This window comes from Gavia stellata, chromosome Z (genome assembly GCF_030936135.1).
Source record: "Gavia stellata isolate bGavSte3 chromosome Z, bGavSte3.hap2, whole genome shotgun sequence".
Taxonomy (NCBI): domain Eukaryota; kingdom Metazoa; phylum Chordata; class Aves; order Gaviiformes; family Gaviidae; genus Gavia; species Gavia stellata.
The window spans coordinates 12,740,979-12,757,253 of NC_082637.1; the positions used below are offsets into that span (position 1 = coordinate 12,740,979).

General features: G+C 41.1%; 1 protein-coding gene across 4 annotated transcripts in view; it reads right to left on the minus strand.

The window, feature by feature from the left end:
- MTMR12 (myotubularin related protein 12) overlaps window positions 1-15,576 on the minus strand; it is a 35,607-nt gene extending 20,031 nt beyond the window's left edge. For all 4 annotated transcript variants that reach the window (XM_059833305.1, XM_059833308.1, XM_059833307.1 and 1 more), the window contains exons 1-6: window positions 15,489-15,576; window positions 6,936-6,990; window positions 5,584-5,723; window positions 3,689-3,761; window positions 2,304-2,434; window positions 1,552-1,645 (exon numbers count right to left, since the gene is read on the minus strand). In XM_059833305.1, the coding sequence (XP_059689288.1) occupies window positions 1,552-1,645; window positions 2,304-2,434; window positions 3,689-3,761; window positions 5,584-5,723; window positions 6,936-6,990; window positions 15,489-15,548 (553 nt within the window). In that variant the 5' untranslated portion in view covers window positions 15,549-15,576. The remainder of the gene's footprint in view (window positions 1-1,551; window positions 1,646-2,303; window positions 2,435-3,688; window positions 3,762-5,583; window positions 5,724-6,935; window positions 6,991-15,488) is intronic.
- Window positions 15,577-16,275: the final 699 nt, after the last annotated feature.

A 16,275-nucleotide genomic window follows, 5' to 3' on the forward strand; every position in this document is an offset into this window, starting at 1 on the left:
TAGTCTCTACCTGGAAAAGCTTACAGTCTTTCTGATGTTTGTAGTTCAAACTGAACACCAGTTACAGATGAAGCCTGCAGAAACTACCTGAGCCAGCAATATGCCCTTGCAGCAAAGGCAGCCAATGTATCCTTGGGCTGTATTAGGAAAACCATAGCCTACAGGTTGACTGAGGTGATTGCTGTTCTCAGCTCAGCACTGGTGAGGCCATGCCTGGAGTGCCATGTCCAGTGGTGGGCTTCCCAGTACAAGACAGGCACGGGCCTGCTGTACCAACTCCAGTGAAGGCCCATCAAGATCATTAAAGGGTTTCAAGCACCTGACAGGAGGAGAGACTAAGAGCTGGGATCATTCAGCCTGGAGAAGAGAAGGCTCAGAGCAGGCACAGAGGGGCAAAAAAATCCTTCCAGTGTGTATAAACACCTGACTGAGGGCAGAAGCAGGGGAGGGGAGTAAAGAACATGGATCTAGACTCAGTGGTATCCAGTGACATGACAAAAGGCAGACAAAAGGCAGTGTGTACATGCTGAACTACAGCAAATCCCATTTAAACATAATAAACTTTTTCTCCATGAGAACAGTCAAATAATAAAACAGGACATCCAGAAAGACTGGAGTCTCAGTCCTAGGAGATATTCAAAACCTAACTGCACATGACCCTGGTAAGCTTGCTGTAGTTAACCCTACTCTAAACACGGGCAGAAGGACAGGAACTTGGCTAGCTGATCTCCAGAGGTTTCTAACCTCAATGATTCTGTAATTCCTTGATATATTTTGGTAAGTGTCCAATTAATAACTTGAGTACATCAAAACTTCCCTCTGTGAAAGGAATAGGTGTTCCTGGTGCACTAAGAATCAGGTTCCTGATTCAAAACAGCACTACTACTTCAGCTGAAGTCTGAACTATGAAATGGTAGAAAGTGCACTAACAACTTTTTATCTTCAATTTTGCAGCTTACTATATTATTAAGCCAAGTTTGATCAAGTAGGAAGATTATGTAATAAGTTAGCTATAAGAGGAAGTCAGATGTCTACTGGAATCTTGCTATGCAAACCTATGCTTTTTCTGCAGTCGTCTGGGAGAAGCAGATCGCTTGCAAATAACAGCAAAAAGGGAAATACTGTCAGATGCCACTGAAAATGTGATAATTGAAGAATTAAGAGCAGGAATTTTGGTTCACTGCAATGGTACAGAAAAAACACTGATAAAATAAGCAAAATATTTTCTAGATGAGAACACTCTCATCAGAAGCACATGAAAAGCATTTGCACATATTGATCACAGTAAGTTTTCAATCCAGTGATGCTACTCTTGCTTGGAAAATTTCTGTGCAGCTACATTGAAGGACACAGAAACCAAGAGCAGACAGTTTAGAGATTTTTAGCAACAAGTCTAACAATGTATAACAAGAGAAAAATGAATCTTCTGAGGCTATTGGCCAGCAGGGCAGAGTCATAAGCCGAGCACAAACTCAGCTCCTAAGTGTCCCAGACTGCTTAAGGAACGAACAGTATGCAACTAATACCAACCAAAAATAGAAGAACATTTACCTGTGTTGTTTGGGGCAGCTGATGCATAAGAGAACAGAAACAAGCGTTTAAGCAGCTTAGGAGTCTGGCTGTGATGAACTATACCACTGACGATCTAGGAAAGGACCAAAAATTAACACCCAAACACAGACTGTCAGTGTAAAAAATGTGATTTTTTTTACCTGCCTCTCCCAGGTTTTAAACAAAATTGTTTAATGGGTTCTATCCCCAACAGTGGAAAACCAACTTTTAGAAAGCTTTCTCTGTTGCCTGCAAGACACTACACCTACTTGGCTTGATGAGAAGTATTATACATGTTCAACTTCCAGAATGACTCTTATTATTTAAATAAAGGTAGTAGACTCCTAGTTTGGAGTTCAGATTAACCTGTCAAAAGAACTCAAGTTATCAGCAAAATAAATGCTTTTATATGAAAACGGCTGAAGTCCAAAATGTAATAAAATTAAGTATCACAAACAGAACAGCTTTACAAGTTTGCCTGAGCAGACGCTAATTTCATGTAGTACTCTAAAGCTCCAGTTTTCTTCAAAGAGCCAGTGCATCTGGTCTTGTTAACTGCTATACATAACAATGTTTAATGAGTAAGGTTAGCTAGAAATCAAAGTCTTTTACTTTCTCTCACAATTGGGAATGATCAGAAAACACTTCATGTTTAAGGGATCTCTCAGGGTGAATTTCATCCTTCCCTCATCCCCACAACTAAACACCCAACACTAAGCTCAAAGAAAAACAAATTAAGTTACTATATTTACTCTTTTCACTTCCTCTTCTTTTGTGTATCTCAGGCAGAAATGAAATACTCTAAGGTCTTTACAGTAGATAATTAGCTTCTCTGGGTATTTTCTCAGTTGTCCAGTTAGAAGTTTCTTTTTCTCATCATAAACTGTAAAATTAAGAAGTCTAAGTAAGTATCAAAAAGAACTTTGCATCAGCTGATAAAGCTATCCCTGCTTGACTTTTCAAAATTCTCAAGAAACCAATTCAAGCCCAAGTTTTAGCAAGTCAAAACAAGCATCCTACACCACAGACTGGCAAGCTCTTGTACTACTACACTCAAATTTTTTTTTAAACACACTCAAACTACTTCCTGCAAGGCAGAAACCACACTTTCAGCAAGCCAGCTGCTCAGCAATTACTTCTGTTCACATTCTGACTGCATAGGAAGCTCAAAGTTCCGAGATGCATAAAGAACATAATTTAGTAGTTTTGCCCAAGGGAAAGTCCCCAAACAACTGAGATCATTCTAAGTTCCTAAAAAGAATAATTTTTTTTTTTAACCACCATAAAGTCCCCAGGAGAGCCCTTTGTTCACTTCTGTTTAAGGATATATCATTTCACAACTTCAACTGCTGCCAGCTAGACCATTGTATATGAAACTAAATAGTGTCTCATAACCATCTTCCACTAGTCTCCCCCTAGTCCACTCCTTCACAAATCCATACCACCATTCATAAATACTCTGAATACTCTTAACAGTAGTCCAAAGTCAGGCTTCTCAATAAAGCCTTCCCAACTACTTACAAATTACCAGCCTCATTCTCATTTACTTTTTAAAAATACAGGCATACCTGTAAGCCCTGCTGCAAAACATCCATTGATTTACTTGTAAATTAAAACCTCATTTTCTATCCCCTTTGATATTTTGAAGACATCATGAATCTCATAAAACAAAGTTCCCTGAGACAAACAAAAGGTATTGTTCAGGAATTTGGTACCTGTACTGCTCTGCAGTGCTACTGCTCAAATGAAGTGAATACCCCCATACTTATAGAAATAGTTGATACACTGGAAGATCCTTGTGCACCAGTCTTAATCAGGGACTTTTCACAGTACACTCTTCTTTGCTTTGAATCATGGCATTTTCAAGGAATTGTTTTGTCTGTCCCAGCAAGACAATTAAAATGTAGCTTTGACAAGCTTGAGGAATGAGACTGGATTCTGACAGATCTCTTATCTGTCATTTCATCCTTAAATGTAACTGCAGCTGTTTTTTCCAGACTACCCAATACTAGTTTCCAAAGTGACAACTCTTATCAGTTTTCTAAAAAGGATGTACGTATACAGACAAAGAGCACCAGCACTGTAAGACACTTAGAAGTGTGAGGCATGTTAAACAAAGAGGAGAAAGCTGACCTACCTCCATAGATTTGATCTACACATTGCAGGGTTATATCATTTTCTCCTATGATCTTATTCTTAAATTGTGGCTCCTAGAACATGAAAAATATTCTTAGAAATCTCACACTGCTAAGCAGTAGCACCTTCTCACAAGTAAAGATGTATTCAGTACCTATTTTAATATCAGCATTACTTCTTATAAGCTTTGTAAGGCAGAACATGGAAGAACAGTTATTAAAATACAGACAGATGCAGGTTACACAGGCATAGTTTATAAACTGAAGATCCAGTTTTATTTAAGTATCAGCCATGCTTGAAATGTAGATAGACTTTTTCCTTTTCAAATAGCGTCAAAGCATGCATTTTTATTGAGAGTCACTTTTCAAACTAGAATCATTGCAGTAAACAGGAAATACAGTAACTTGATGTAATCCAAGCCTTTTTATGACAAGTTTCCTTGCTATGGGAACCTGCCAGGAAATAAAAAGTCTCTTAAAAGAACAAGTATCCCAAGAATATTCCAACATAAGAGCCAGATTTATCACTGGGTAAAATGAAGACCACACACAGCTCAATTCTCTTATCTATTGTTTTGCCAAACTTGAAGTGATTTGGGGCTCCCTTCACTTTTATTATTCCATGAGTTCAGAGTTTAAAATTACACTTGAGTGATGCCACAATTAAACATTGTTATGTTAAATATTATTACCAGAAGGCTGATATACACTACATCAGCAAATTACATTTTACATTAAGACATCTATGAACAGAGTTAACCTCATTCAAGTTATTTGCAGGCCTGCACTACTCTGAATCAGGTGGCTAATACTGAACTTTTGTAAGAGAACTACAGTTGACTTGGCATGTTATAAAGCCAAAACTTAAAGTTAGTGATGGAACAGAAATTAGTATGGTCACTATCAACTTTAGCATAAATCTCATGTGATCTGTGGAAAGGGCTCTGCAGTTTTGTCCCAATTAATTCCACAAGGTCCAAAAATCCGTATTTGGCTGCAGAAGTCTTAGTTTAATATTTAAACTCCCATAAATTTTACCCCAAGAAACTTCCAACTACAATCAATGTGTGTCAAATCACATTATTCTTCACTGTCAAGATCACCTTGCACTCGAGAGCCATATACCAGGCTCTCCTTCACTTTTATCACCTAATGGACCAGACTGTTTCAGATGCTTAAGCACATCAAAAAAGGTGTGGCATTACCATTCCCCTTTGACAGCTCAATTTAAGCACCTAAAACAAAGGAAACAAGATTCAACTAATTTCTAAGATTTGGGGACTTTTTAGCTTTTTTAATGTTTGCGAGCTCAATAGTACCAGGTTTTTAAATCTCTGCAGTCAACACCTGAGTTGGAATAATTCAGAGCTTTACTGAGCCACACAAACAATTATCTAGAGCATTTCCACTGAATATCAGCTTACTCAGTCTTGTGCAGCCCTGAAATGGTTCTGCAGATGTAGCCCAAAGTTGTCAGATGTTATACAGCATTAGAAGTATGTCTGACATTCACACTTTCGCAATTGCTACTAGATAAGCAGTCAGAAATCAGCTTTAAACAAACTGTTGATTTAACTTTCAAAACAATTCATTCTTTTAACTTAAGCTTCACAAAATTACCAACTCACAAGGTATAAAGTTATAAACTATGTCTAATGTGAGAGTCCACATACAGGCTTGCACCATTTTTACTCAAATAGTCATTAGAGCTTGAGGAAGGATCTGCATAGACCAAGCAGATGCAGACTGATTAAAATTAGTCTGCAGCCATTAAAACTTTTTAAAAATCTATATTCATTCTGTATCCTCATATAAAAGAAAGATACGATTATTTAGTCAGAGACACTATATGTCTTCAAAGCCTGTTCGGTCATAATTAGAAGACTTGTCTTCCTACATTATCATCTGAAGCAGAATCATCATCAAGGAAAGCAATCTTGAAGTTTGTGCATACAAGTTTCCCACAGGTGCCACGACTTGACCCATCTTCTTGTATATACTTGTATACTGTGCTTGCCTCGCAAAGCAGCAGTTCACCTGTACAAAAGAAACGCTGACTTGCAACATAACTGACATTCATAATTGAATTATTTCAACTGTTATCTTAAACTCAGCATTAATTTCCTGACAGCTTCTCATAACTGTATGCCTGAAGATATCTCATCACTGTTATACGAAAAGACTAAGGGGCAGCTCCTGGAATAGGTACATTGAGAGCCTTCCAGGTTATTAACATTACTCAAGATGGACTGAACACTGTTCAACTGCACACATTTAGGAGTTCTGTAACCAGAGGTACCTGTATCATGGCCTACTCTAAGTGGCCGGAGAACATCATGCAGAGTTGCAAAGAGCAACCATACAAGTGTACACTTGAAAAAAAGCCAAAACCCACTGAAGAGTAGATAATACAGTCAATAAACAAGTTGAAAACTGTTCCAATTTTCCTTATTGCTAAACTCTAAGAATGTTGAAACATTTGAGTTGATTATTACAAGTTCATCATAGTTAATTCTTCATAGCTTTGACTGGAGATGTTGCTTATTTTACAGGTCCCAGGGCTATTTTACAGTTTTCAAACACAGGTTTACATAAATAATGGTCAATGAAGTTCTGATTTTAAAATTAGCAGGAACTGAACTTCAAGTTTAAGAAAGTAAAAACAGATTTTCATAGGTATAATCAGCCAGACTCTTGGTCTTGCCTATAAAGTGCAGAAAACCCAACAGAACAATACTAGTTTATTTTAAGCTTTTGCCTATATTTTATCTTAGTAATGTCATCTTTCCTGATCTTGAAAAACGTTTTTAAAAATAAAGAATTGTAAATTAAAAAAAAATTCTTAACAGTGAATGAGGCATCAAAAGGCCTAAGTAACTCATAGTAGAAGCAAAGCGTCTATAAAGTTTCCACTAGTTCTTGGTCTTCAGTTCCCAACAAAAAACCACTCAACTTTATCTTTTAAGAAACAGGGCAAACTGAAGTATAGACAGTTCTCCACATGCAGCTTACCTGAAGATACTGTAGTGTATCAAAATTTCAGATTTTACGATTTTTTCAACAACCCATGCAGATACAGATACTTAAAACATTTCAACCTGTGTGGGTTATTACACCAAAACCTCTATTTTACTACTTGGGACACTGATGTCACATGAGTGTTTGCTGCAGACATGGGAATATCTAAATATTGTTTACATTATTAATTTTTTGTTATTTAATTCTAATGACACAATATACAACAGTTACCTGGTAATAGGCGAGGATTTACTTCCTTTTCTATGGGTTCCTTTATGTGTATTTCCTAAAGAGAGAAAGAGTCATTATTACTTTTAAAAGAGCATGCCTTCAACACATGCTGTAAATAACAGCATTCTCCCTCTTAAATTCCTCACATTCTAGCAAATAGGCAAATTGAAATGAAGGAAAAAACTTCCTAAATTAAGCAGAATGAGTTTGCAATGTGCTCCTTCCACTAAAGGTGAGTAGTCTACTAGCTAAATAATTAAGTCAATGGCTTGACACCCACAACATCAGTTACATGCAACTGTCAACACAAAAAAGGAAATGCATTACTTGTGTAGGTAATAGAAATAAAGCATTACCAATACTTTAAGTTCTCTCAACACATGTAAATGGATAAGCATAAACTTAGTATTAACAGCACCATCTTCCACAGTTCATTCATAAGCTTTTCCATGTATGACTTAATGTTTGTTTCTAATGTACCCTTCACAGTTTTTCAAGCTTCATCCTTCACTATCTGTTTCTGATTTTCTTACATGTTTTATTGCAATGAAAGTACAAAAGTTACTTACACATTATTACCAAGATTATAGGGAAAAGGATTTCAGAATCTCAGAGACAAGAGGTCAAACCCGCCACAGGATATCCTTTAATTTAGACCCAAATTGCACAAAACAAACCTATTAAATTCTCAGTATCACTTATTCTAGCCTTGAAGCACTGATAGCTGGCCTACGATCTCCAGCCGAAAGACTATTAAACTAGAGGACATGCTACACCCTTCCTGCTCAGCCAGTTCAGAACTTCCTCCTCCAAGCCCGAATCACTTTGCATGTATTGGAGTCTTTCTGGAAAATTATTAGTTAACTGGAAACCCCCCCCTGGGGCCACAGCAGTAAGCAAGCTAATTTTAGTTTGTCACCAGCATCCAAGTCAGATATTGCAAATCAAGGCAAGCAATCAAAAGCAGACATAAGCAATAACAGTTTTGCCGGATTAAATACAGAGAAACAAAAGCCCCTGAGAGCACAAAAATAATCCCCCTTTGCCATTCATATAAACACTTGCTCTCAACATTCAGAAGACCTAAAACAAAGCTTGAAGGCTGCACAGAAAAACTAAAACCACCAGGAAACCATGTCATGAGAACAGCAGAGACGTTCAAGAGAGGTTGAAAAGAGGCAAAGGTTATAAAATGAAAGCGATGGTGGTATGAAGAAAGAGATTTGTAACTATAGCTGGCAGCTGACACAGAAAACAAAACACAATTTGCTGCCTTTGACTTCTAAGTCTGGATGTTGTACAAGTAAATTTTAATCAAAGTTCACGCTTGTCAACTAATAAGTTACTATGCAAACATGGCTCAAGCTGAACACTGCTGCATTCAGGGAAGAAATACATACACTTTTTTCCAGCGTTGCCTCTTCACCACTGGTAGCTCCAAGCTAAACTTTGGGTTTACTAGTGCCTTTATAGCTATGCCTTGTGCTATCACCATTCGTGCGCAACTAAATGCGACACTGTTTGGTTACAAGCTATATGCCAACAATCATTGCTACAGAACAGTAAAGCAGTATACTAACTAGGTGTTTTCCCGGTAACTTTTACTTTGGGAGATATCATAAGGCATGTAATAACTACTGTTTATGTATACACACTGCTTGAATGTTCATACTTATTGCTATGAGTACCAGTTTATGCTAGTGTTGGCAGGTAAGACCTCAGTAAAAAAAAAATTTGACCCCAAAGTTCTTTGAGCTTACATCCATTTGTTAAAATGCAACGAAGCTTTTGTAACACGTATATAGAGGCAAATAATTTTGAAGAAGTGGTCTGGGTTTTGGTTACAAGTTAAATTGGTTATCTTCTGCAAGGAATTAGCAATTTAATTAAGCAGCATCACAACAGAATAGAGACCTCAGTCAAACACTGAGATCGGCTTGTAAAGTCCAATTTCACTCTTTGTTGACGAAAACCCCCAGACATTGAAGTGCTTACTGTAGGCAGAATTCCTGTAACATACAACAGCTTCCAAGAGCTGAGCCTCCAGAAGAGTTCTATTTGAAAGTCAACATTCATTTTCCTATAATAAAACCATAAATATTTTACAGACAGTTTTCATTCATACACACTAGGGATAGCTAGAATGCAAGCCATGAACATTGCTGAAGAATCCATGCTGCTGCACTCATTTTCCAAGGGAGGATATTAAAATACATTAAATTCTAATAATGTCACATTTTGTATTTGCTCTTTTAAGAGAGAAGGCAAAGATCTTTATGAAGAAAAGTTGTTAACTCACCGTGAGTTGAAGTTGTGAAGTTGTGTAGGAACCCACAAGTTTAGCTACTATGCGTACTCTGCTTCCGATTTGTTTTGCTAACGGATTTCCTTTTGGGGGCAACACAGACCTTAGTGTCAGCAGGCTCTTAAGTTAGGACTAAAATGCATGCTCCTCAACACCCCTTGAATCAGTCACACAGTTCATACTCACCCACCCACTCTTTTTAACCCCAGGCTTGTCTGACTACATGGTGAGGTAATTCGGTTCATAAGATCAGCTGGAAAGTCTGTACTTGTGCTACATGTGGTTTTGTTGTTACTGCCTATTGTTAGCAGAACTGGCTCATCAACAGGTCAGATGAGCACAGAAACAAAAGAAAGGGAAGCAACAGAAGCAAGTCTCTCCCTTTCCACAAGCTACTAAATCCACTCAGACCTCAGGAGACTGCACCCTCTCACCATCTGTTGAAGTTAAGTATGCAAGCACTTTCCATATATGACCACTGAAAGCCACGCACACCTCTAGGTAGATATTTCTTCACCTCCAGCTCCCCCGTTCTGAATGCCCCAAGCAGCATATTGGCACTCCTTTACTCAAGATACAACACAGGAAACCCTACTACCAGCAACTGCTAAAAGCAGATACCCATAGGACACCATGCAAATGAGAAAAATTAACTTTGGGTTGCCTCAGAAATGATAGAAACAAAGATCTCAACTTTGCTGAAGATTTTAGAAACGTCTTACTCAGACATTTCCCACCTGTGCGCCTGCCTTATGGCACATTCCTTTTTCCAGGTTATCAGAGTGAACAGTGGTAGGCAATACAGCAACACCCCAAAATTATCAATCCTACAGTACAGAATACCAAACCATACCAAAACTGCAGGTTGACATGTCACACAACACTAGTTCATAATGCATCATCCTTCTTGTTAGTTCAAACCGACCTCAGCTGATAGCACTATGAAACCATGAAGTGCCAGGGAAAGGAGGCACCATGCTCCTTGCAGATTCTCTGCTTCAACAGAGGGGGAGACAACACAATAGAGAAACTGTTTTTCTTAAGAAAGGCTCACCTCTTCTTCTCAGTTTTTACCCGAGTATAAGGAACAACTGCACAGTTTGCAATACCCAGGGACTACATTCAGCTCTCCCGCCAAAATATATTTAAAGGGGCTAAAATATTTTCCCCAAGTCTGTCTGGAGAGACATGTCTTTCCCAACTGCTGAAGCATAAAAGAGCCACCACACGTGAGGCAACATTGAGTTAAGGCAGTAAGATCAAGTAGCGATTATGCTGTATTAACAGGGTCCTCACAGTTAGGGCAGGAGAGGGATACCAAATGATTCCTGCTCTTTGTCCTACAGCCTCACCACAATTGAGAGCAATTCCTTGCCTCCCACTCCACAGGAACGTAAACAATTATAGACAGAAAATGAGTAAAAAGTGAAAAGCATTCCTTGCATGCTAGCATCCAGATTACTCTGATCTTGTCAGAGAAATTGGATTTTTTTTTTAATCAGTATTGCAAAATATGTATACAGCCCTATTGATACGGGATGTTCCTCATCACTCTCAGCAGAGAGAACGTGCATACAGTCTGCTGCTGCAAATTACATGCAGCTCTGAACCTACCTTACCCCACAGTAATGTTTCCATTTATCCATAGCCAGATATTTGTGCTAGAGGTAATTCCAACAATGGAAAACAAGATTTTTAGTAAATGCACTGGGAAAAACATTGTTTATTAGATTCAAGTAATGAAGGAACCAGTTATCACTTCCAGGGTTTCAAGCACTGGCTGAAACATACATTCTTTCAAAGCTGGCAGCAAATAGTAGTGCTGTGAGAACACAGGATATTCTAGTGTTATTATATAGTATTCCACAAGTAATCTTTCCACAGAAAAGCTCTACATCATGGTGGGTGAGGCTTGCTGTGAACGTCCACTTTTTCTTATTTACTTATACTTCACTAGAAGACTAACAGAGGGCTGAGATAGCTTTCTTAACTATACATTTATCTTTATTGGTTGTAAAGTCAAACCATATACTGAAATATTTGCAAGTTAGTTGTGGTGCTCCAATGAGTGAATATAGTATTCCTGAGTAAAACAAATCAAACTTATGTCTAACAGTTCCACTGGAATTTCATGCAAAAGAGGAAATACCTGTGCATATGCTTCGCGTAAACTTTGTATTCAGAAATGAACCACAGTACATTCTTAGTCTTTCAGAAAATACCATTGCTTGGCCAAACAAGCCTAATCTCTGGATTGTATGGCATACAACATGGGGAGATACTTACTACACTAATAACAGTGCTGAAAATAACCTCTAAATGTTTGTTTTCCTTCCTTTCACAGCTCCATTATCCAATAGCCCATTAGATCATAGCACATGTTTTCCATGTCCTTTTCATCTTTTATTCTTTCCTCTTTCCTTACATTGTCCTGTCCATCTCCTCTGACTTCAACGCCAGGCTTCCCCCACGTCAGTCCAGAGCCCAGCTGTCTGCTTTGGTAACTCCTATTCCTTATGTCTCCCTTCAATTCCATCACTCCAAATTAGAAGGAGCAGCATACTCTTTTCAAAGTGACCACTAGAGAACACACAATATTGTACCAAGATTTACAAGCAACAAGTATCCATAGTGGTTATGAGCTAACAGCAATGCATGATTTGAGAGACAAAGCACAAGAGGTGTGAAAGTTACCCTCACAACTCAGCAGCCTGAGGTGCGCTCCAGATTTCAGGGACAAGCAGCACAAAGCAGAACAAACCCTTTTAAAGTGCAAATACAAGACCTAATAGCCTATAAGAATTAACATGAAGGATTTAACTTGAGAATGCACCAGAACAAGTAACGTTCAGCTGCGAATCAAGTTTAGTATCTACATTTTTATTCAAATTAAGTTTTTTAAGGAAAATATGATCCAGCTTGTTGGCCTTGTAAATGTTTTCAGTTTTGAAATATTAAGAGTTAGATATCATGAAGTAATACACTGGTTCTTGTTTCTATGTCTCCATAGACAAATATTCCTAGTCTACGATCAGACATGTCAAAACATTGACTTTTATACCCTACTATTCACCCCACTTCCTGCAGGGTAGCCAAGTCTGTCCTGAGGGGAAGTGTGTCACTAATATCAACATCCTACGGTCTCGCTCTCAAAAGACCATTGATTGATCTGTGGTTCCATACAGCAGAGCATAACTAGGTTATATTTAGTCAGATGTCAAAAACACTGCTTTTCCAGACACTCTGGGGTTTCAGAGCGGAAATAATTTCTGCTCCTTTAATAAACTGCATTTTCTGTTCACTTCTTACTTCCATCTTGCCATGTATTAACATGAATAGAGTTCCTGTTTCTTTTCATATTCAAATAAACTCCAAAAGCAGTTTAAAGCTAACTTCATTTTATTTTTCTGAACATTACCTAGTGTGTTCCTCAGGTACCTGAGGATGGACTAAACAGATGAGGCTAGAACAAAATTCAGCTCTGCCTGTTGCATTTTCTTATTGTATGGCTCCCCTAAACTAGAAGCAGCAGCTTGAAGTCTCAAACAACTTGCCAGGTGAACAAGGACGAGCCCAATGAATCTGGAGGTTGCAAGCACAGAGGGCTACAGCATAACACTACTATATTGCTCTGTATTGCATAGTGGTTGCCAGAAAATCCTGTTGCAAGCTGCAAGTATAAACAGATTCAAGGCAAGGTTCCATAAGTTCACAGACAAGTCCACCATTAACACCAATGATATCTAGATGTAACCTCAAGCTCATGAGGTCCCCGAACTGCTGTTTCCCACCTTTTGACAGGGTCTACCAGAGGAAGCATGATACCACCCATCACCTACAGTCTTACCCAATCATCTGGCAGTTGCACTATCTTGATGAAAGGAAAGTTCCCACTTGATCAAACTACGTTTCACATAAGAGGGATTGAAGTATTTTCACTGTTCTATCAGTCTAGCCCCCATTTTAAAACCCAGCTGCATGAAAGTTAACAGGAAATTTGTGTTCAGAAAGTTGTTTTTTCTCACATACATACAGAACACGGTTCCTTGAGAGATGCTAATTTCTGCTTTAAGGATATCTAATCAACACACTTTTTCCAGATCCCCAAACAGCCTCATAGGTTTCATCATATATGTGAAGCTGTATTTTTAATACTCATAAAATCCACTAAAGCCTTCAGCTTCCTGTGTAACCATCCCATTAAGGCAGTCAAAGGCTGTGAAAAAAAGCAACACCCAACAGAGCAAAGAGTTAAACTTGCTTTACTTGCTACTGCCATCAGACCTCAGCTCTTTTGAAGGTGCAAAAGAGACACCAATTCTGTGGCAGAAGTCAGGTCTATATTTCAAAGCTTCTTCTGCAAGAGCCCATGAAATTCTTAAAGTGCATAAAGGAGATGGTTAAAAGCAGCGTGAATACATAAAGAGTGAATGACTGGAAGCTCAGGATATTTAATTAAGAGCTTCATCTTCCAATATTAAATACCTTTGTTATTCTTCCCGCAGCCATCAGGATGATATCTGAAGAGTTACATTACTGTAGTTACAATCAAGTAAAGCACTCTTTATTATTTGGTATCTTACTGCACTACATGTGTTTGACTTGTACCTTTTCCCACTGGTCTTTTTTTCCAGCAAGCTTTAATCATCCAGCACGCTCACTTAAATGGTGAAATGTCTTTCAGTAAGTCCAACAAGTGAAGTTCTTACCTTCACAAAATTCAGTTCCTTAAGCACACACTTTTTTGTATACTGTACACACTTTTTTGTGTATTTGTACAATGTACTTTCCTAAGGCGAAAGACTGACTTCACACAGAGATACGTTTGCTGACTCCAGAAATATCTGTACCTATCATTTACATCCATTTTCACTGGGAAATACAACGAAGAGAGAAAACTTTTAAAGTAAACTGATGAAACTACAAGACACCAGGGCTGAACAACGCATAAAACCAGAGTTGCTACCACAAAATAAGGACGTAAGTTTTAAAAAGCACAGCTGGCTTAAGCCATAACAACTCTGCGTTGTTATTTCAGATTCAGTGAAAAACAGCAGATACTCCAAGGTCCTATCAGTGACAAACTCTGCATTGTTATTTCAGATTCAGTGAAAAATAAAAAACCAGCAGATTCTCCAAGGTCCTATCAGTGACAAACTCTGTACTAATTAACAAGACAGACAAAAATCTCTCCTTAAGAAGCTCTGAAGAGAACTGAACAATTAAGAAGAACCAGTTTCACACAGATTCCAAAGAACTATGGCGCGGAAAAACACCCAACCCCACAAATGGCTAGTTTTCCATGAAGATTGGTCTTCCTAGAAAACAGCTGTTTATTCTTTCATTCTTATTCCTGGTACTGAATAACAATGCTGATCTAATACCATCTGCTGACAACATGATCTCAGTAAATTGAGTTTAAAGCCACTTCAATCAAACTGCCAGCATAAGTTTCAATAAATAAGTGAAGGGACAACAGGAAGAACAATATGAAAGATACGCACAGCCGAGAGTTCAGCATTGAGCTGTTAAGGAAAGAGACCCAGGGCTTTAATTTACAGCGCCAGAACTGATGACAAGGAGTTTACAAGGAGTGAAGTGATGTTAAGGGACAGCAAGAAAAGCAGGTTCGGAACGTCCCACCTTACAAGCTGAACAGTCACAATGACAGCCTGACATCTGGTCACCGCTCACAAAAAACAATTCAAGTGAAGTACCAGAAAAATAATCAGCTTAAAATTGTGCAGCCAACTACATGTTTTAAGCTTTCTCGAGAAGCAGCAAGCAAGATGCTTCCCCCTCGGTCTCGGGGAAGCACCTTCGAGGCACCAGACACGCAATCCCCGAAACAGCACACCTAACAACACTCCCACCGGCCCTGCTCCAGCCACATTCCCGTCCCCGTCCCGCAGGCACACCTCGAAGCTCTTCACAGCTCCCCGCAGCAAACTCCCGTTGGGAAACCCGAGAGCGGGCCGAGGGGAACGGCAGCACGGGAGGAGCCCGCGCAGCTCCCCCCGCCGCCCGGCCCGGCCGCGCACGGCGGCTCCCGCGGCCCTGACGAGACCGCCAGCCGGGCCCGCGCCGGGTCGCGGAGGGCTGTCCGCCGCCCTGCGGGCCGGGGCTGCGGCACCCTGACAGCTCCCCGGCCCGCACCTCCCGCGGCCCCTTCCCTCACGGCGCCCGCCGCAGCCCCCTCCGGAGCCGCCGCCGACCCCTCTCACAGGGCGGCCGCGCCCGCCCCGCACCTCCGGGCTGATGTAGGACACGAAGGAGGGCTTGGCCGCCTTGGCCCCGCTGCCCAACATGGCTCCGGCCGCCTCCCGTCTGCCCCTGGAGCCCGCGGCGGCACCGGCCGGCGGCGGCACCGCTTCACAGAGCTCCTCCTCAGGGGGGGCGCGGCGCGAGGCAGCCCGCAGTGGCCACAGCGCGGGCGTCAGTATCCGGCGCACGTAACTGACCCCGCCCCTAACCCGGTGCCCGCCCGCCTGCCGCGCCGTCGGCCATTTCTCGGGCACCGCCTCCCCCCCCGCACCCCCCGCGCCCGTCCTCACTGGGCATAGCTGCTGTCAGTCATAAGCGCGCCCTCCTCGCGGGAGGAGGCGGGGCGGTGGCCGGAGGAGGGGGACGCCAACCGGGGCGCGGCCCAGCCCGGCCGCCGGGGGGCGCTGTTCCCTGTGCCCCGGCAGGCGGGGGAGCGGGGCGGTGATTCCCGCCCAGCCCGGGCAGCCGGGGCCTGGGGCCGGCGCTGGTTCGAGGGGGGGCTGCCGCAGAGCCGGGAGCAGTGCCCCGCAGCATCAGGTGCTATCGAAGCGCCCGTGCAGGGGATGAGCACCCGCTTTTCGGCACTCCCTACCCGCGCAGGGTGGCGGCGGCACGGGAGCGGCGGTGGGGGTGCAGCCACATCCCTGGGTTTCTCCCAGGGGGTGCCCCCCACATCCCTGGGTTTTCTCCCACGGGGTGCCCCCCACATCCCTAGGTTTCTCCCAGGGGGTGCCCCCCACATCCCTGGGTTTCTCTCAGGGGGTGCCCCCC